Source organism: Kogia breviceps, chromosome 12 (assembly GCF_026419965.1).
Source record: "Kogia breviceps isolate mKogBre1 chromosome 12, mKogBre1 haplotype 1, whole genome shotgun sequence".
NCBI classification, from domain to species: domain Eukaryota; kingdom Metazoa; phylum Chordata; class Mammalia; order Artiodactyla; family Physeteridae; genus Kogia; species Kogia breviceps.
The window spans coordinates 69,812,322-69,833,701 of NC_081321.1; the positions used below are offsets into that span (position 1 = coordinate 69,812,322).

Sequence of the window (21,380 nt, forward strand, 5' to 3'; positions counted from 1 at the left end):
CCCCCAATTTTATCATTTTTAAATGTCCCTTTTCAACTGTATTAAAAGTTTTCTGCCTTAGTCTTCTGTGTCTGACATAATTAAACCAAGATTTTTTTGGACTCAGGACCTTTCTAACACTCTTAAAAATTATTGCGGACCTCCTTCAGACAGCTTTCATTTATGTGGGTTATATCTATCAATATTTACTGCATTAGGAAAAAACAGAAAAATTTTGTATTTATTCAAAGTTTAAGATAATAAAGCCTTTGCATTCATAACAGTTTTAGAATAATAACTATTTTTTAAACAAAAAGATACAGTGAGAAAAGGGTCATTGTTACACATATTTGCAAATCTCTTTAACGTCTAGCTTAACACAAGACAGCTGGATTTCTGTATTTCCTTCTGCGTTCAATTTACTACAATATCACACCTCATGTAGTTCTCTGGTAACCCCACCCTACACTCTTGAGCAAATGGGAGTGGAAAAGTCAAATAACCTCTTAAAATTATTATGAAAGTAGTTTTGACTCCATGGAACCTTTAAAGGTATCTCAGGATGGGGACACTGGCCCACACTTTGAGAATTACTGTTTTAATGTTTACATAATACATCTTTTTGTGTCCTTTTACTTACAATATTTCTACAAGTTCTATTTTTGGAATTTTTGTAATGTAACATAAAAATTTGTTGTTTTTGTTCTTGTTTTATCTAGGCTGCCTGATAAATTCAAGCTTTGATTTGTAACCTTTAGTTCCTAATAATTAAGTGTTATCAATAAAGTTCAATTATTTATATATTTGAGTTTAAAATTACTCTTACTATTTGATTCTATTTGTTCTTGTTCTTTTTTTTTCTCCCTTTTCTTGCCTTCTTTTGCTTTGGTTGAGATTTAAAATTTTTCCATTTTTCTTTCCTATCATATTACCATTTTTATATTATTTTACTATCCTTTTGGTTTACTATAGATATTATATCATGCCTTCTTTATTTACCAAATCTAAGTTTATTTAGCACTTTCCTCTCTTTTTTCATTTTTTTAACATCTTTATTGGAGTATAATTGCTTTACAATGTTGTGTTAGTTTCTGCTGTATAACAAAGTGAATCAGCTATATGTATATATATCCCTATATCCCCTCCCACTTGTGTCTCCCTCCCTCCCACCCGCCCTATCCCACCCCTCTAGGTGGTCACAAACCACAAAGCTGATCTCCCTGTGCTATGCAGCTGCTTCCCACTAGCTAGCTATTTTACATTTGGTAGTGTATATATGTCAGCGCTACTCTCTTACTTCATCCCAGCTTACCCTTCCCCATCCCTGTGTCCTCAAGTCCATTCCTCTACTCCTGCGTCTTTATTCCTGTCCTGCCCCTAGGTTCATCAGAACCATTTTTTTTAGATTCCATGCATATGTGTTAGCATATGGTATTTGTTTTTCTTTTTCTGACTGACTTCACTCTGTATGAGAGACTCTAGGTCCATCCACATCACTACAAATAACTCAATTTCGTTTCTTTTTATGGATGAGTAATATTCTGTTGTATATATGTGCCACATCTTCTTTATCCATTCATCTGTCGATGGATACTTAGGTTGCTTCCATGTCTGGCTATTGTAACTAGTGCTGCAATGAACATTGTGGTACATGGCTCTTTTTGAATTATGGTTTTCTCAGGGTATATGCCCAGTAGTGGGATTGCTGGGTCATATGGTAGTTCTAATTTTAGTTTTTTAAGGAACCTCCATACTGTTCTCCATAGAGAGAACAGTATCAATTTACATTCCCACCAATAGTAGCACTTTCCTCTCTTTTCCAAGGCAATTCTAGGGTCTTAGAAAACTTAAACTTTATTTACTCCCTCCCAACTTAATGTGCTATTGTTGTTGAGTATTTTAACTCTGCATGTGTATATATGTATCTATATGTGTGTTTCAAATGCCTTAAGACATTATTATTTTATAAAGTCAATATCATTTGGATTGATCCATTTTTTAAACCTTTCCATTGATCTTTATTCTACGTTTCATCTGTGATATACCTTTCACCTGAAGAATATGCATACACACACACATATCTCTGTTTATGTATTTTGAGATATATATTTACCATTTGGCATGCATTTTCTGCATTGTGAATGGATTTTATTTTATTATAGCTTTCCTTGCTGAGGGTGATGTACAACAACCTAATTGTTGATCCTTGGAAGAAAATTTTATTTTCCCCTTTTAAGATTTTTTTTTTGGGGGGGGGGCATTGTTTTCATCAGTTTACTCTGATGTTTGTACTGTGGTTACCTTAGTATTCACCCTGCTCGAATTCATTGTGCCTCTTAAATCAGTGTTGAAAAATTCTGAGCTACCTACTTACCTATAGATCTAGATCCAGATATATATTCCCTCTATATTCTATAATCCCCTTATGCTTTTATAATTCTCTTACATTTCTTTTGCATCTCTATGCATCATTTTGGATGTTTTCTTGTGACTCAAATTATGGTTCACTAATTCTCCCTTCAGCTGTGTCTAATATAATGTCCAATCCATTCATGAAAGTCTTGTTTGTAGTTGTAGATTTTCAAGTTTAGAACTTTTATTTGCTTCTTTTAGTTAACATTCAATTCACATTTTTATGGTATCTAATATGTAAGTTTCCAATTTTAATTTTTTAATATGTTCAACAAAGTTTTGTTAATTTCTGTGTCTGGTAACTTCATTATCTGGATACCCTGTGGATAGTTTCTATTATCTGTTCTCTTGATTTTTGTTCACATGATGTCATTTCCTTGCTTAGTTTGTTGTCATTTTACAGTCAGAAAATACTAAGAAAAACAAAACTATAGAATCAGTTTGAGGCTATGATGTTATTATTTTCCTCCAGAGGTCTTTATTGTTTAAAACTACAAGCATTAGTGATCTCTGTGCAGCTAAATCCATGTTTTGCTATTGATATTATTTAAAGCTTGGCTTCAGTACCTTGGGAGCTATTCCATATTTGGATTAATCTGTAGCACATGGAGGTCCAACCAAAAGTAAGGTAGTGATTTGTTAGGGCTCTTTTGCTGAGGAGAGCTCTGGAGCCCAAATTTTGACCCCCTGATGATGCAAGCTTTCCTTTCTCAGAATTAATAGATATCCTGAATAATGTGTTCACCTCATTGCTTCTGGACCTTAATCCTCTTATGCTGTAATACCATTTTAGTTCTTAAATGCCTTCAGCAGCTATGTTTATATTTGTTTTCTCATTACCTAGTCCATCGTTACTGTATACAGAAAGCTTTGCTACATTTTCTATTTTCCCCTTGTCTTGTCTTCTTTTAACTTATTTGCTATTTTTCCCCTCATTTCCTCTTTTGTCTCAATCTCTTGATAGTTATATACTTTATTTAGTGGTCACCATAGAAATTATAAAATATACTCAATTTATCTCAAGTTAATTGGTATCTTTACCTCAAATTTCCTGACATATGTGTCTGTTTTTCAGGATTTTAAGTGTATTTTTATTTAACTCTTCAAGCTATACATTATAGTTATTTTATACAGTCAAAGTTTGATCATATTTGCCCATATTTATTGCTTTGATGCCTGTTATTCTTTTTTCATTTAAGATCTTGGATCACTTTCCTTCTTCCTGATATAGATCCTTTAAAATTTCCTCTAGTAAAATAACTAGTTTGTAGAAGATAATTTTTCTGTAAATGTGCTTACTTTACATTCATTGTTAAATCATAATTTAACTGGGTGTATTTTTCTAAATTGAAGTTTATTTTCTTTCAGTAATTCGTAAATATCATTCCCTTACTTTTTTACTTTCACTGTTGCTTTAAGAAGTCAGCTGTCTGTTAAATTTCAAAAACTTTGAGGGTATTTTCTATGTCTTTTCAAGTATTTTTTTTCTTGTTATTCCTGTTATGAATTTTTATTCTGATGTGTCTAGGCATGGATTTCTTTTTAATTCATCCTCTTAGGGTCTGATGCAATTATTGAATATGTGATTTTCACTTTTAAACTTTATCTGTTAGCCATTATCTCTTCAAAAGGTTTTTTTCTTCCTCAATTTGTTGAAATGCTACACATATATTAGATTTTCTGACTCTTGCCTCCATGTTTCCTATATTCTATCTTTCTGTCTTTTTTTGCTGCCTCTAGTTACTTTCTATATACCTGTATTCCAGTGACAAATTCTGACTTGCTGTTAATCCTGGTCATTGAGTTTTTAATTTGAATTAATTCTGATTTTCATGTGTGTCTGGTTTTGCTGGGATTTGTTATTTCTGCTAACTCTTACTTATGGCATCTTATTTCTTTGTGTTTTTCATGTGATTTTTTTTCATCACCTGTTTATTTCCCTTGGAATTTAAGCTTTGTGATTATTCCTAGTTATGAGATTAAAGTTTGTTCTTTAGAGATTTTTCAGATGCCGAAGGACACAAACAATCTAGAATCATTTGTGCTACATTTTTGGTGGAAGTTTTCTGATCACCATGAGAATGAATTTGAGTCGTAAACCTATGGGAGAGTCAGCTTGTATTTATTATTTTAAAGGAGGATTTTTTTCCCCTCTTACTGAGATTTGAGATAGGTAGTTTAATTTCCTGTCTTCAGTTGGGTATAGCTGATTGGGGTCCAGGTTTACTTGGAATTGCCTGTCATACTTGCCTCCTATTGGTGAATTTTAAGTTTTGTTTCCTTAAACTGTGAGGCTATAGAAATTGATCTTCATATTCACCAGCTTTAGCAAGTTTTCTCGCACTGAAAACTGGCTTTACTGTTCTGCTTGCTTCTCTTTGCCTACCATATCTATTTAGATTTTGGACTAAGAATTCTTTGCTTTCTTAACAGCTCATTTGGAAACATTTAAAAATGTAAGTACTGTTTTTAGTTATTTTCAGGGGTAAAGATCACAGTATCTGAGCAGAAATTTCTGGAAATGGAATTTTGTATTTTTTTCTAAGTAACTTTTAATCTAATCTACACAATTAATATACGCTTATTGTCTATAAATTATGATGTGAAATGATAAAATAATAAGCCATATTCCCACCATCAAGATATAGCCAGTATTGGTGAGATTTCCAGATTGTTTTCTATCCATTTTAAAAATCACACACACACACAAAAATTAGGACTGTAGGGCTTCCCTGGTGGCGCAGTGGTTGAGAGTCTGCCTGCCGATGTAGGGGACATGGGTTCCTGCCCCAGTCCGGGAAGATCCCACATGCCGCAGAGCGGCTGGGCCCGTGAGCCATGGCTGCTGAGCCTGTGCGTCCAGAACCTGTGCTCCACAATGGGAGAGGCCACAACAGTGAGAGGCCCGCCTACCGAAAAAAAAAAAAAAAATCACTACTGTAATATTGTTTTGTAATTAACTTTATTCACTTAATAAATTGTGAATAATTGTACATGTCATAATTTTAAAAAATATTCTAATTGAATTTATCAAGTAAATGATACTGGAGCAGAGATTCTGTCTATATCCTTTTTCTGTTTCTATGAGGACACAACACAGTCTTAGGACTTGTAGAACAAATTATGAGTTTTATATTACAAGTAAAGCTATTTTTGCAAAAATCAGATTTTCATATTTCTTGTAGAAATGTGGAAACTATAAATGCTTTACATGTGTTAACAGAGAAGATACTTCATGCCTATTATTTCAGGAAATTAGAAAAAATTGTCACATATAACTATTAAGAAAATAAAACTCTAATAAACATAGCTAACACCTGAATAGAAATTCAAAACTCTTTGAGGAATAACAAATATAAAATGGTAAACAAAATGTCCTCCTTTATGAAGGAGGCATATTTATGAAAAAATGTGATGCAAATAAGAAATCACTTGAATGAACATGATCAGTAACAATTCAGACAATGATGCCTACTTTTTCTATATAAATAAATGTACTTAGGGTACAGTTAGTTAAAGAACATTTAGATAATTAGTTCAGTAAAGTTTAATTAAACATGAGACAAAGCCTAATAATACCTGTGATTATTAGAGTATACATAAAGAGATGTGCTCTAGGCATATATTTTATATTCTAATAGTAAAGTAACAATTAACTTGTTTGTACTTCTTTTGAGATGATGCAGTCAAAACTTTATCACTACTGAAATAGAATATCAACTTGAATTTTTTTTAAGTACAGTGATTTATAAAGTAATCAATTGTTGAAATATATTAAGGTATTATAGAATAATCTTACGGTGATCAAAAATCATACACATGAATTGCTGGTTGGAAACATTCATTTTCAGCAAATTTTCCTACAACTTACTAAGATGGGACATTTTTAAAAGCTCATGAAAACATTGCTAAGCAATAGAGCCGGAAATCATATGTAAATGTTTTGATTCCAAAATTTTAGACTATCTATTAGCTTCCTCATGCTACAAATGATAAAATTATCTCATTTACAATTCCATCTCCCCCTAATAATTTTGTCAGTTACAATATTTTTGTTGTTCAGTGATTTATAAAAAGATGTGCTTTGATTAATCTATTTTAGTCAATACTAACTCCTCTGTAAGAAAATAGAATAAATTAGCATATTTACACTTTTTCCAATCTTCTTTTCCCTTCACAATTTTTGTTTTTCACATCAGGATTTATGACATCAGATCAGGATTTATGACTCTATCTTATCTCCTCTAGCAGCATTAGATCTGTATGAAAATGGGTCAATAACAGTCTTTTTTATGACAAACTGCTTCTTTCATCTTCTGCTTGTCTGGATTACATAGTTCATTAACTCTTTTTACATCTTATTTTTCAAAGAAGGACTAGTGGATGCTATATTCCCTGAATTCTTGTACATTCAAGAGTATCTGTCAGTTGCCTTCATACTTGAATGAAAATATAGCTGTGCATTCTATTTTTAGGTCACATTTTCACTTGGTATTTCATGGACATTGCTTCGTTGCATTTTGATATTGTGTGTTGCTGTGGTTAAACTAGAGGCTAACTTGATTTTACTCCCCCAAAACTGGTTTCTGCCCAGATACCGGAATAACATTTTCTTTGTCCTTGATTAATAAATTTAGCAAGACGTCTTATTGTCAATAAAATCACATAAGTTTTTTCATGGAATATAATGTCCTTTTCAAACTATAGATTGTTATTTTTTCATTTCTGAAAATTTTTGTTTTTTATATATTCAAAAACTGTTTTGGCTTGGTTCTGTTTTTCAATCATGGATGATCCATATTTTGATTGACTTTATCTGTTATGTCTGTTTTTGTTTAATTAATGTAATCTTGCTGCTTTATCTTCTGCTTCTTCACATTTTGTTCTCAGTGTGATTATCTCTTCTTATGAGCAACTCAATCTTTAGCTGTCTGTCCTGTACAACATTTTTTCTAAATTATTTATTAGTTCTGTCATGGTGTTATTTTGGTCCATTTGTTTACCTACATCTGTTATTTTAGTATCTTTGAATTCTTGTTACATTAAATTTCTGTAAATGTTCTTCCCTAGCCCGAAACATTTTAAAAACATATTTTCTTCTTTCTCACATTTTCTTCGGAATAGGATCCTTACTATATTAGTTATATACTTTGGTGAAGCAGAGTACCCCCAAATTTAGCAATTTAAAACCACAGACATTTATTACCTCCTATTTTGTGTGGATCAGGTATCTGGAATTGCCTTAGTTGGTGGTTCTGGCTCAGGGTCTCTCTTGAGGTTGCAATGAAGCTGTCAAACAGGACTGCCATCATATCAAGGCTCAGTGAGGCTGAAAGATCTACTTTCCATCTCACTTTTCCTTTAAACCTTTGATCTTAAAATCTAAGAGGTATGCCCCCCTGTCTATGTACAGTGTTCCCACACTTTGGCTATCTAACAAACCCTTCTGATGGATGACAGCATCAGGTTTTCTCATTTTTCTTCAGTTCAATAACCATTTGGTGATGGTGGTGGTCAGGAATAAATACAGAATAACAGTTCTATTCATTACTTGCTCTGATTTTTTTCAAATATATTGTTTTAAAAAATATTATACAAGAAGTGCATTCTCATTTAAAAATTTTAAAAATAGAGAAGTATACAATGTAAGCAGTGAAACTTTCTCTGTCTGCTTACCCCGTTCTCTTTCTTATTTTGCAGTAGTAACCACTGTTCACACTTGCTTACAAATCAATCCAGACCTTGTTCAACGCAATACAATTAATAGATGTGTAGATTGAAAGTCAGGTATATTCAATAGCTAAAAGCCTATGTATGCAACTTAGGTTTTACATACAGTAGTACATCATGGGCATACTTCTATGTCAGACTACTTCATATTGAAGATTATACATATTCATTTGATAGATAATCCATAATTTATTTAACTATTCGCTACTGATTGACATTTAACTTTTCTCCATTTCTTTGTTTCAATAATATGGCAAGGAATTTCTCTATATATTACTTCATAGTTGTGTATGTGTGTGTGTGTTAGTATATAATGGATTCCTAGAAGTAGAAATGTTCAAAGATTCCTTAGCATCTGAGGCTTGAAATCATGATAATTTCACTAGATTGAAATCTCTGATGGGTTGTTGAATAGATAAGTGTAACTTCTCTGTATATTGATTGAGAATCATGGTGTCTTAATATCTGAAGTTAGCTGATAAGCTTTATTTAATTCTTCCTAGCCTAACCTGTCACACACAGATAGTTCTTTCTTACATATGTAGGCAGCCCAAAGATGGAAACACGTGTGGCATGTTTGAGGGAACAGCCAGGAGGTCAGCATGTTAGAATGAACCAAGAGAAGGGGACAGTAACAGAGGATGAGTTCAGAGATAGGGTTTCCATTTTAAGGACTTTGGAGGATCTTCTCTCCATTGTCAAATATCTAACAAGTAGTCTACACTCACTGTCTTCACTTCCACTGTGCTGTGGCTTTCACCCTGTTTACTCCGTGGATGCCTCTAGCCAAAGTCTTTGGCTGCTTCACTACTTGTCAAGCAGTGGCCTCTTCATACTCCTTTACCCACTCTGGCTCACACTGTTGACCGTATATAATTTAATGTAAATAAAAATGCCTTTGATAATTTTAAAATGCCTTTGTAAAATTCTAAAACTCCCATCATCACAGAATCTCATCTGCCTTTTCCTCTCCCAATTGTTCTGCTTTATGTGCTGTCTCCTTTTATTTTTAGCTTGTGTGCCAAATCCTTTACCTTTCTTCAGCGCTTCAGTGTGTAACCTAATATTACACAGGGTAGTAACTACAGAGAACATATGTAGTCCAATGTTCAATCTAAATAAAATTTTCTAGATTTTTAATATCTTCCATGAAATTTTTACAGACTTCCTCAGCATCTCTTTCCAGTGCTAACTATGATGACTTATTTAAACAGCCTTCTCAGTTTTTTTTTAATGGCCACTGAGCTATAGTCTAAGGCTCCTCTGATAGTTTTTAGATTGGAATCATATTGATTTTAAGTTTATCTGAGTAAAAAAGAGGCCACTTGTGACAATCTTATAATACCAGAAGAATATACTAATATTTTATTGGTTTTAATACAGTTGTACCTACTTCATTTGTGAATCTAAGGTAGATATTTCAATGGTAGAAAAATTGCATTCTGCAATTACATTCTGTAATTACATTCTGCAACAACCTTAACCAAGCATTGAAAATTCAAAGACCCTGGAATTGAATTGAAAACTGTTATTTTTTCAATGATTCCTCCCTCTCCCTTGTTCCATTGTCAATTGAAAATAAAACATTCAATGCCCAATATATGACTTCTAGTATTTTGTTCAATTTTGAAGTGATATATAATTAAGTCATTCAAAAATATGTCTCTTAAAAAATATGTCTCTTAGGCACAAGTTTAAATAATAATACATTTTACACTTACACATTTTTCACCAGGAACTTGGGCTAAGTCTTATAATTAGGAATATTGGAAATAAAAAGATGCAGTTATTTAGAAAAAAATTGAAACTCTGGAGTCTGGAAGAATGTATGATAAAGTGATCATGGAAATTTTTTTCTTCCAGGTGGCTTAGAATCGTTGAAAAATCTTCAGCAACTAATTTTGGACCATAATCAGTTAATTAGTACAAAAGGTCTTTGTGATACTCCTACCATTATATACCTGGATTGCTCACATAATCATCTTACTGAAGTTGAGGGCATTGAAAACTGTGGATTGCTCCAAATACTGAAGTTACAGGGAAATTATCTAAGTGAGGTAATTGCTTTGAATTAATTCATTTCTGTGATTAACACAGCATTTTTCTTTTACTAGAAATATCAATCATACATTTTAAAAGCAGTTTTAACTTTTATTCTTTTGACTTTTCAGCTGTATTTGATTTCCAGTTTAAACTATTATATACTTTTCACTATTTAAAAAATGTTAAACATATTGACAATATCTTATAAGAAATCGAATTTAACATTAGTTTTTTATAATACTAAAATATAATATATCATAACTTTTCAGTTATGATTCAGTGTGTAAGTGGGACCAAGTTTATCTGAAATTCTAATTAAAATTTGTCACAAAGTATTAAAAAATGCTAACTATGAAAATCATTATTGGAAATTTTATTCATACTAAATTCTCATAATATTATACTTTGATTTATGATATGCTGTTTACCAGAATATGTCTGTTGTTAGTTTTGGTAGGTTTTATTGTTTTAAATTTGGCTAAATGACAAAAATATTTTGCTTAATATAAGCTAATAACCCAAATTTAAATATAGCTTCCATCCTTGGAGAATCATGTTCTTCTAAGAGAATTGCACTTGGATGATAACAGCATTTCAAGTGTGGAAACATTTTCTTCATATTGGCTGCCTTTACTACAAATCCTGAGTATCTCTCAGAACAGGTAAAAATATAATTTGCTTAATTAAGCTTAAATGCAGTGAATGATTAACATAAATGTGTGATCTTCATAATAAGTAGAAAAGCTTTTAGGTTTTTCCAGTAATTCAAGGAATGTACATTACAATAAATTGGGCATAAATTATAAATATAACTTCATAGAATTAAAAAAATTAAAGTGTATTGACATATCCTCAAATTTTAGTAGAATTTTAATTGTCACTTATCTTAACTCATTTTGTTTCTTCTCAAAAATGTACTTATGGAAATCTCTCAGGGCAGGTTTGTTTATATTTATAAAGATATAGTTCTTGGAAAATACAGGAGGTAGTTAATTTAATTCAGAAGGATGTCTCATTCTCTCAAATGGTACTTATTAAGTCCTGGAAGAAAGTTTTTTAATCTGCTCTCAACTTGCATGTCTTTTTGTAACTGTTAAGATTGATTTAAATTTGATTTCCCTAAGGATATAAAGTAACACTTAAAATAAAAATACCTTAACATTAAGTCTAGATGGGTACCTGCCACAGAAGATCCATTTAAAACCACCAAACATCTGGATCTTTGCAGAGAATAACTGTCTAAAACCAAAACAGGAGCACAATATGTGCATGTCTACCTCTGTTTAATATTTCATTGAGACCTATTCATCCTAATATGATTAATTTGTTCATCAAAGGCACAAGGAGTAGGGGAAAGGAACTATCTTTAACAAGAAGTTGTTTCTGTGAGTTATACAATTCTTGCAAAACAAGTAAACAAGACAACTCAATGTTAATATATACGTACCTGTCCCCTCCCAAACGTAGTTTTCTCTCAATCTCTGTCACAATAGTGCTCGTCCTTTGAGCATATATGTCCTAAATGATTTAACTTTCACCTATTAAACTATTCTACTATTTGACAGATCAAAAACTGAATCTGTATTTTAAAATTCCCTCAAATTTTTTTAATCACATCTAAAATATGAAAGTTGATTTGTCTTTAAAAGGATATTTACCAGGAACAGCACTGTCAGATAATACTATTTAAATAATTTGGGCCATCACAAACTTATTGGATCTTTTCACAATATTTTTCAGGTAAGAAATACAATTTCAATAGAAATACTCAGCTATGCTTTGGACATATGAAGTAAATCACTCAGTAATTGACATATCTAGTATATTTTATAGAACTAGATCTCAAGCCACATTGATAAGCATAATAATCTTTAAAGAATTTAGAAAATATTTAAATCAAGAACATCATTTGAGAAATAATACCTTTATTTCTTTGGACAATTTAAGTCATCAAAGAAATATTCTGCTTTTTAAAATTAAAATTAACACTAGCTGATAGATTTTTACCCTATCAATATGATGTACCTTGTTTCTCATATCAATCTGATATGACCAGGAGTTTTATAATTTTATAATAAACTGGACTATTAAAAAAATTTTAGAGTTGATAACAATAACTGGGATACTTAAACCAAATAATCCATATTTATAATTTTGTTTGTTTAGCTTTATAACATTTGGATATTGAGGTGGTGTTTGCCATTTTAGGGGATACAAAACTGAGTACCATATGTCCTGACCCTCAAAAAAACTCTTAGATGTAAAATAACAATTTGTTGAACTTAGCTATGTAAAAAAGTGATGAAATTATTGTATAGTATATGCTATTTGGAATTTTTAATAATATTGTTACTTATATTTGAAGATATTTTTAATGGGTCTCTCAAAGCTCTTTGCACAAGTAACCTCCTACCATTTCCAGGAGGATGAAAGAATAAGTCCTGAGGACACCAGGGAAATGAGATTGATAGAAATGAACATGTAGAGTAGTGAAATTATTTCCTAAAATCGTAGTGAAAAATTATCTTCAAACTTGGGATTTTTCACCATAAGCTAATATCATTAACTGTAGAAATTACCCATTTTATGTTAAGCTTTTACATATGCATTGACTTTTTAAGAACTATTTTAGGTTTGATAAAACTGAGGGTCAACAGATCTGGGTTTGAATTCTGAATCTACAACTTATCTGTCAGTTGACACTGATTAACTCTTTTCTCACTACCTAATCCTACAAGTTTTTTCACTTGTAAAAGGGGTGGTAACACCTACCTTACCTATTTTATGGGATTTTAATGATTACCCAAAAGGAAAATGTATGTCAATACATTTTGAAAACCTGAGAATTTTATAAATGTGATATTTGGATTTGTGTGTGGTATTTCTTCTAAATTGTATGTGTTTTTCTTTTAATTTTTAATAAATATGTTCATCATGAGGAAGAAATTATGTGCCCATATGCTTTTTTCCAACAAATGAAATACGTATAAAGAATGATACTTAGTACATATTGTTTGAAATACGTGTTTCATCCTGACTTCTGTTTTAAATTTTCATTAGGACATGTGACTGTTTTAAGTTTTTCTCAGTGGAGTTCTAACTGGAAGACTTTCCAGCTTCATAAGCCTTTCTACTTCCAGTGAGACTCTAAGTAGGAGCAGAAAGTGGAAACTATTACCCATTGGCTGCTCATTGTACAAATCTTTTGCTTTTTGTCGTCTTTGAAATTTATATCTTTTTTATGCCCAGGGCTAATGTGACAAGGTCAAATGGTATTAGGTTTTCACTAATGTCCTTTGTCTTTCTGGTTTGAATTTTCTTAGAAAAAATATACACAGAATGTCAGTAAAAAGAGAAGTTCTAGAGGTTAAAATAAAAACGATTCTACTATTAGGTTTCTGCCATCCTAATGGTGAATAAATAACCAGTTTTCTTGATTAAAATTTCCAAAAAGGAACATGATTCTAAAAGCATCGTTATCTGAAAAGACAAAATTTCGATATTATGAAAAATATGTGGTCAAACCAAATATTTCTTCACCTGAAGAAATACTTTATTTTTGCAAAGGGAATTTTTATTTTTAATTCTAAAACTTTATTGGTTATTTTTAGTTAATGTCTTCATATAACCTATATGTTACCAAATATTGCCATATAACTTATTGGTTAAAAACATGAAATATTCTGAAAAAAGAGAAAAACTCATTATCAATCTTTCAAAATCCTTTTAGTAGGAGGGTAAAGATTTAGCATTAGAAATATACTAATGGTAAAAAAGAAATAAGAATTTTCTTTTAATAAATACATTTATTATCATTGTATTTTCACTTAAATAACTTAAATTTCTTACTTGTAGTAATGATCTAGAATGCCTGAATAGGAAATGTCACAAAATTAGGACTTGAATGCACTAATTACGTACTGACAAAGTTTTAAGTTTCTTTTTCAGTGTACATGTGACATTTCAGTAAATTTTTTATTAAAGAGTGTGTGTACAAATAATGAACTGTATATGCAAATGTAATGACCAATATTTGATCACTTTTTCTTTTATTACCTTGGATTTTTCCCCGGAAATTGTTCTTAAGAAGCAGTGTTGTATAGGTAGTGTAAATAGTAATATTGTACTTAGGATTGGCTACAATCAGAGAGGTCTTCCAGACTCCTTATTTATTCTATTTTATCATCAGTAGCATCTTCTGTGTCTATTCTAATGCAGAACAGGATAATACAAGAGAGGAGTTAATGTCAGTGTAAGGGTTGGCTTTGTGCCATGAGGCTTCCAGTCACAGTATTATCCTGTAAGCTTCTGATCTTAGAGTAATAGTACTTTTTTTTTTCCTACCATGGCAGGGTGTTGGTAGAAATAAAGATGTAAAAATCTCTGCCAGGTAAACTGGAGGGACAATATAAAAAAAACAAGAAAGTAGAAGTGGAAACTAATGCATACTTTTTTTTCTTTTTTGTACCAGAAATACTCATTTAGTGGAAGTGTATTTTGAACATATATGGATCTTCAACATTTATAGAGGGGATTAGTTCAGATTAGCTTTGTATTTGTGATGAGAATATATTTTATACAAAGTAATTTTTATCTTGTTTAAAGATTTAGATGAACTAGCTTAATTTTTTTTGCCAAATAGCTAGGGTAATGTGATATTATGTAACAAAGTAAGTGTAAACTTGTCTTAGTTGGAAATGTAAATCAAACTAAGATTAATTTTCCCTTCATAGCTTTTGTTATCAATACAGTGAATATTTTCAGGATCACTTATGTTCCTTGTTTGAATATGAGGTCTTAAGAACAATTGTATCTTAGAAAATGATAGAAACTTTTAAAAGTAGGAGAAAAGTTTATTATTATTAGAATTTGAACATGCTTGTTTTAATAATGAGTATTAATTTTAAAAATTAGTATATTTCTGCCAAATTTAAGTCTATTCTATCAATAGAAAACAGTTTCTATTATGTGTTCCTTAAATGCATATTTCCAATTTAAAAATAACCCCAGGGGCTTCCCTGGTGGCGCAGTGGTTGAGAGTCCGCCTGCGGATGCAGGGGACACGGGTTCGTGCCCCGGTCCGGGAAGATCCCACATGCCGCGCAGCGGCTGGGCCCGTGAGCCATGGCCGCTGAGCCTGCGCGTCCGGAGCCTGTGCTCCGCAAAGGGAGAGGCCACAGCAGTGAGAGGCCCGTGTACCACCAAAAAAATAAAAAAAAATAAAAAAAAAAAAAAATAACCCCAGTGTAACCTTTTGCACTGCAGGACTTATAACACTTTTAATCTAGTAAACGAAACCTTTTTAAAATTAGAAACAAAACTAGTGACTCTAATTAAAGTTATATTGTTAAAAAGTAAAAATATATATTTTTTATGTTTTTACCTCTTAATGGTTTGTTAAATGTTTGAGCCAGAAAAAACATACATAGAAAATATGAATTCTGTGTAAATTTGGCCATATGCAAAGATGAAACAAAACAATAACAACAAAAAACCCATTTATTTTTATTTAAATACCAAGTACACATTAAGCTTCATGATAATTATGATTGATACTAGCAATTCCATGGTAACTTCTCTTTAGAAATAAATATAAATCTTTCATTATAGAATAAATACTTAAAATCTTATAATTACTGCATTTTTAATAAGTACTGTTAGAAATGCAGTTGTATATATTTATACATTTCTGCCAAATTTATAATTTATAACATTTTATAATTGTGTCATATAAATATATAATTATATCAATAATATTAAGAACATTCCAATTTAAAATTTTTATAAATTCCATTTTGGTTTTCAGCTTGACAAAAATCATACCACTTTTTCATTTTGTCTCTTTGGAAAAACTAGATATCAGCAACAATTGTCTTTCTGGTAAGTTTATAGTAATATATAATTGTTTTTTAAATAATAAGCTTTTGAGTTTCTGTTCCAAGTATGGTAAGGCATTGTTTTGGTTAAATGAGTTAATGGCATTTACAAATAACATATCTATACAAAATGGTGTAGAGGAGGAAAAATTTCCTCTACCTTCTCAGGCTAAGCCTGAGAATTAAACTGATCTAAGTCAGATAAACAGAAAAAGAGAATACAAGTTTAAATTGTATTTTTTTTTTTACATGGACATGGGAGTTCTCACAAGAAAATAAAGACCCCAAGACGCAATTAGAGTTGAACTTACATAGTGAGCTGGACAAAGAGTAGTAAATTGTGAAAATGTGATGAGGCAGAGGGGCTTGGGCTAAGGTAGTTAATTGGATGGAAAAGTGACTAGGAAACAAAGGCTAGTTTAACAGGTTTGTTTGTATACATATCTCTTGGCCTGAACTTCCTGTCCATGTGATAAGAATGTCCCTTTGCTTCTGGTATAGGTTGAATATCGTTCACATAGGAATTTAATCTCCTGCTTTGAAGAAAAAGAAGGAAGGTCAGAGGGCCCTTGCATCTGCTCTTTTTTAAGTGCCTTTAACTCAAAATAGTCAAAATGACAGAATGGCATGCTGAGGTGCCGTGTATTCTAAACTCCTTCAAATGTGTGGTGAAATAATTTAATTAAAAATTTCTCTCCACTTTTAAAATCATATTACTTCCATATCTTTCTGGTGAACCTGGGAAAATGTCAGAATTATATTCTTATTTAAAATTCATATATCTTTTACCTATGAAATGAATAGCCTAATGAAGATAAGTAAACAAACTTGTATAAGTTGTTGACTCCTAACCAGACATCCATTAAAAGTTTATTAAATTAGGGCTTCCCTGGTGGCACAGTGGTTGAGAGCCCACCTGCCGATGCAGAGGACACGGGTTTGTGCCCCGGTCGGGGAGGATCCCACGTGCCGCGGAGCAGCTGGGCCCGTGAGCCATGGCCGCTTAGCCTGCGCATCAAAGTTTATTAAATTAAAGAATGATTAATTGATTTGGTTAAACAGTCCCTCCCCACAAATTTCCCCATCCCCATTTTCAGCCAGTCCCCTCATAGAGACAATCACAGTTCTAAATTTGTCACCATAGGTTAAATTTGACTGTTGTACATCTTTGTATTAATGAGTTCAAATAGTATTTGCTTGGCATTCATGTGACATTCCACCACATCATTTGTTCAGTTGTTTGTATAGGTAGTCTTTTTTCTGAAGGGTAGTCCTTTGTATAAATATATTACACTTTGTCCATTATCCTGTTTATTGATATTTTAATTGTTTGCTGTTTGAGGCTACTATGATTACAAAGTTCCTATGGAAATTCTTGTACAAATATTTTTGTAAACATATGTTTTCAGTTCCCTTGGGTAAATGTTCAGAGTGTAATTACTGTTCAGAGTGTAAATTACAGAGTGTAGGTGCATGTTTAACTTTCTAAGAAACTGGTAAAACTGTTTTCCAAAATAGTGGTAACATTTTATTTCCCCGCTAGTGATGTGTAAGAGTTCCAATCACTCCATTCTTACAGGGTTTTTAGTATTTCATTGTTATCTCATTATGCTTTTAGTTTGCATTTCCCTGATGGATAATGATATTGAACCTCTTTGCATGTATTTATTGATGATTTCTGTATATTCTTTTGTGTCTATTCATGTGTTTTACCATTTTAAAAATTTGGGGGGCTTCCCTGGTGGCGCAGTGGTTGAGAATCCGCCTGCCGATGCAGGGGACACGGGTTTGTGCCCCGGTCCGGGAAGATCCCACATGCTGCGGAGCGCCTGGGCCCGTGAGCCATGGCCACTGAGCCTGCGCGTCCTGAGCCTGTGCTCCGCAACGGGAGAGGCCACAACAGTGAGAGGCCCGCGTACCGCAACAACAACAACAAAAATTTGGTTATTTGACTTTTATTGATTTGAATAAATTCTGTATATATTCTGGATGAAATTCTTTGTCAGACATGTTTTGTGGATGTTTCTCCCAGTCCCTCTTTTACCTATTAATTTTGTTAATGATATCTTTAGATGAGAAGTTTTCAATTTTGGTGAAACTTTATTATTTTTAATAGTTTTTGCTCTCTGTGTCCTTTGTAATATTTTTCTACCTCCAGATTGAGATGATTTTCTATGCTTTCTTACTTTCTTGTAAGAAAGTAATAAGTCTTGTACTTTAAGTTTTTACTTTTAGGTCTGTGATCCACCTCAAATTAATTTTTATGAAAGGTTTGAAGTAGAGGATGAGTTCCATTTTTAATATGGATATTTAGTTAACTGTTCCAGCAACATTTGTTGAAGGAATTATTTTCATCATTGAATGACTTTGATGTCTTTGTCAAAAAATTGATTTACATTTTGCCTACGTTGGGATGTGTCCCTATTAACTGATTTTCTCTTAATGATAAGTCATATTTTCCTATTTCTTTTTACGTCCAATAATTTTTAACTGTATGTTGAACATTGTTCATAGTACAGTTTGCTGAGTCTGGCTGTTGTTGTCTTCCTTTTAAAGGGTATTAAGTGTAATTCTGGCAGGCAGTTTAAAGTATTGGTGGATAATTTTGTTGCTGTCAGCCTTAATTTCATTCCCTCCTAGGACAAGTCATTTTAGTTTTCAACTCTCAGTGCATGCCCCTACCCCAGGGCATTGTCTTCACTCCTAATGCATGGTCTTTCTGGATTTTAGTGGAATCTCTGAGCTATTCAGTTGATTCTCATCTGACGAGGCTGAAATTCCAATGTCTTTCACTGCTGCATGAACTATAATGTCATCATTCGGCTATTAGCCTGATAGCAGGTTATCTCTGCTAGGTCTTTCAGAGTGTTGGCTTGCCTGTAACTCCTAGCACTCCAAGGACCTGTGGCAAATCCTCACATAGACTTCTTCCCCCAATTTCCTCCCACCAACATATGCACACACAGCTTCTTCTCAGAACTTTTCACCATAAATTCCAGCTTCACATCTAAACTTTGCCTCCTCACTCAGCAAAACAACCTCTTTGCTTGGTTTCCACTTTCTTGCTCTAAGGTAAAGTGCATTTAGGCAGAAAACATTGTGATTGTCAGCTCACCATGTGTGTTTCCCTTTTCTCTGAGTGAGGCTTAAAAACAGGTGCTTCATGTTTATTGCTCAGTTTTATGATTGTTTTCTGTGGGAGAGTAATTCTGGTTTAAATTACTCTTAATGTATCCTAGATTGACCTACTATTTTTACTTTTGTAAGTATAAATATAATTCTGTTTAGGCATACTTTCAATTTTACCACTATCCTATTACTTTTTTTTTTTTTTTTTTTTTGCGGTACGCTGGCCCCTCACTGCTGCGGCCCCTCCCATTGCGGAGCACAGGCTCCGGACGCGCAGGCCCAGCGGCCATGGCCCACGGGCCCAGCCGCTCCACGGCATGTGGGATCCTCCCGGACTGGGGCATGAACCCGCGTTCCCTACATCGGCAGGCGGACTCCCAACCACTGCGCCACCAGGGAAGACCTATCCTATTACTTCTGATTTTACTATTTTAGATTTTGTATTTACAATCTGGGGCAAACTGCCCTAAGCCCTTTACATACATTATCTCATTTAATCCTCACCCTATGAGATAGAGATGAACCTGAGTCATCAAGCAGTTAGTTGTATGATTTGCATAAATTCACACAGTGGCTAAATGGTAGAAATATGTATTTTGACAGCAGAGTCTATTTTGTAATATGCTCTCCTTTTAAAAGCATATCATATTCTGCAAAATAAATATTTTTTGTTGCCTTGCTTTAATAGCTAACCCATAAATAAAATGATCATTGATTTATGATTATTTTTCTTTATCTGTGATAACTTTCATAATAATTTTTATTGTTTATTTTCTGTAGATCTTACAAGTGCCCTAAGGTGTTTTGATGCATGCTTTTCTCTCCATGAATTGTCTCTCACTGGAAACCCACTTCTTCAAGAAATAAACTGGAGGTAAAGAAACAATGTTGCACCCTATGTACATACTTTATTATAGTTGCAGAGAACACAGTTTGATGAAAATTGTTCTGTGTATACTAATTACTTAGGAAAAGTTAATAAAGAATAATTTTAAAGTTGTTCAAAACAAAACAGTTTTGGAAAAAATAGTTTAAAAAATATCTTCTACCTAAAATAATTTTTGTACATGTATGAACTAATGCAAATTTGAAATGATAATTTTGATCCATACCATGGATTATGTGACACTTTTAGTATGATGTCAGCTTAGGTTTTGTGTTTATAGAAAAGACATTTGCTGGGAATTACTTTTTGAGTCATCTAAATCCCATAGCTTGCTATTTAAAATTATTTCCTTTCTTCCAGTAATTTGATTTTGTTTCATTTTCTTAAAAGAGAAGGTTGGTGTCTGTTAAAGTATGTATTATAAGTATATGTGAATTCATGCCTCTATTTTTGTGATTTTTTTTTAAACTTTAAAAAGAAATTTAATTTAATTTATTTTTGGCTGCATTGGGTCTTCATTGCTGCATGTGGGCTTTCTCTAGTTGTGGCAAGTGGGGACTACTCTTTGTTGCAGTCGGCTTCTCCTTGCAGTGGCTTCTCTTGTTGCGGAGCACGGGCTCTAGGTGTGCGGGATTCAGTAGTTGTGGTGCATGGGCTTAGTTGCTGCATGGCATGGGACTAGGGATCAAACCCATGTCCCTTGCATTAGCAAGTGGATTCTTATCCACTGAGCCACCAGGGAAGTCCCTTGATGGTTTTCTTTTTTTTTCTTTAATTTAATTTTATTTATTTTTTTCTACAGCAGGTTCTTATTAGTCATCAGTTCTATACATATCAGTGTATACATGTCAATCCCAATCTCCCAATTCATCCCACCACCACCACCACCACCCCCCCACTTCCCCCACTTGGTGTTCATATGTTTGTTCTCTACATCTGTGTCTCCATTTCTGCCCTGCAAACCGGTTAATCTCTACCATTTTTCTAGGTTCCACATACATGTGTTAATATACGATACTTGTTTTTCTCTTTTTGACTTACTTCACTCTGTATGACAGTCTCTAGATCCATCCACGTCTCTACAAATGACTCAATTTCATTCCTTTTTATGGCTGAGTAATATTCCATTGTATGTATGTACCACATCTTCTTTATCCATTCATCTGTCGATGGGCATTTAGGTTATTTCCATATCCTGGCTATTGTAAATAGTGCTGCAATGAACATAGGGGTGCATGTGTCATTTTGAATTACGGTTTTCTCTGGGTATATGCCCAGTAGTGGGATTGTTGGGTCATATGGTAATTCTATTTTTAGTTTTTTAA

General features: G+C 32.7%; 1 protein-coding gene across 1 annotated transcript in view; it reads left to right on the forward strand.

The window, feature by feature from the left end:
* The window catches only part of LRRIQ1 (leucine rich repeats and IQ motif containing 1), a 132,058-nt gene that overhangs the window by 61,684 nt on the left and 48,994 nt on the right, over positions 1 to 21,380 (forward strand). Inside the window, exons 12-15 of the mRNA XM_067008314.1 lie at positions 9,985 to 10,178; positions 10,699 to 10,826; positions 15,971 to 16,044; positions 19,950 to 20,043. Of these exons, the coding sequence (XP_066864415.1) occupies positions 9,985 to 10,178; positions 10,699 to 10,826; positions 15,971 to 16,044; positions 19,950 to 20,043 (490 nt within the window). The remainder of the gene's footprint in view (positions 1 to 9,984; positions 10,179 to 10,698; positions 10,827 to 15,970; positions 16,045 to 19,949; positions 20,044 to 21,380) is intronic.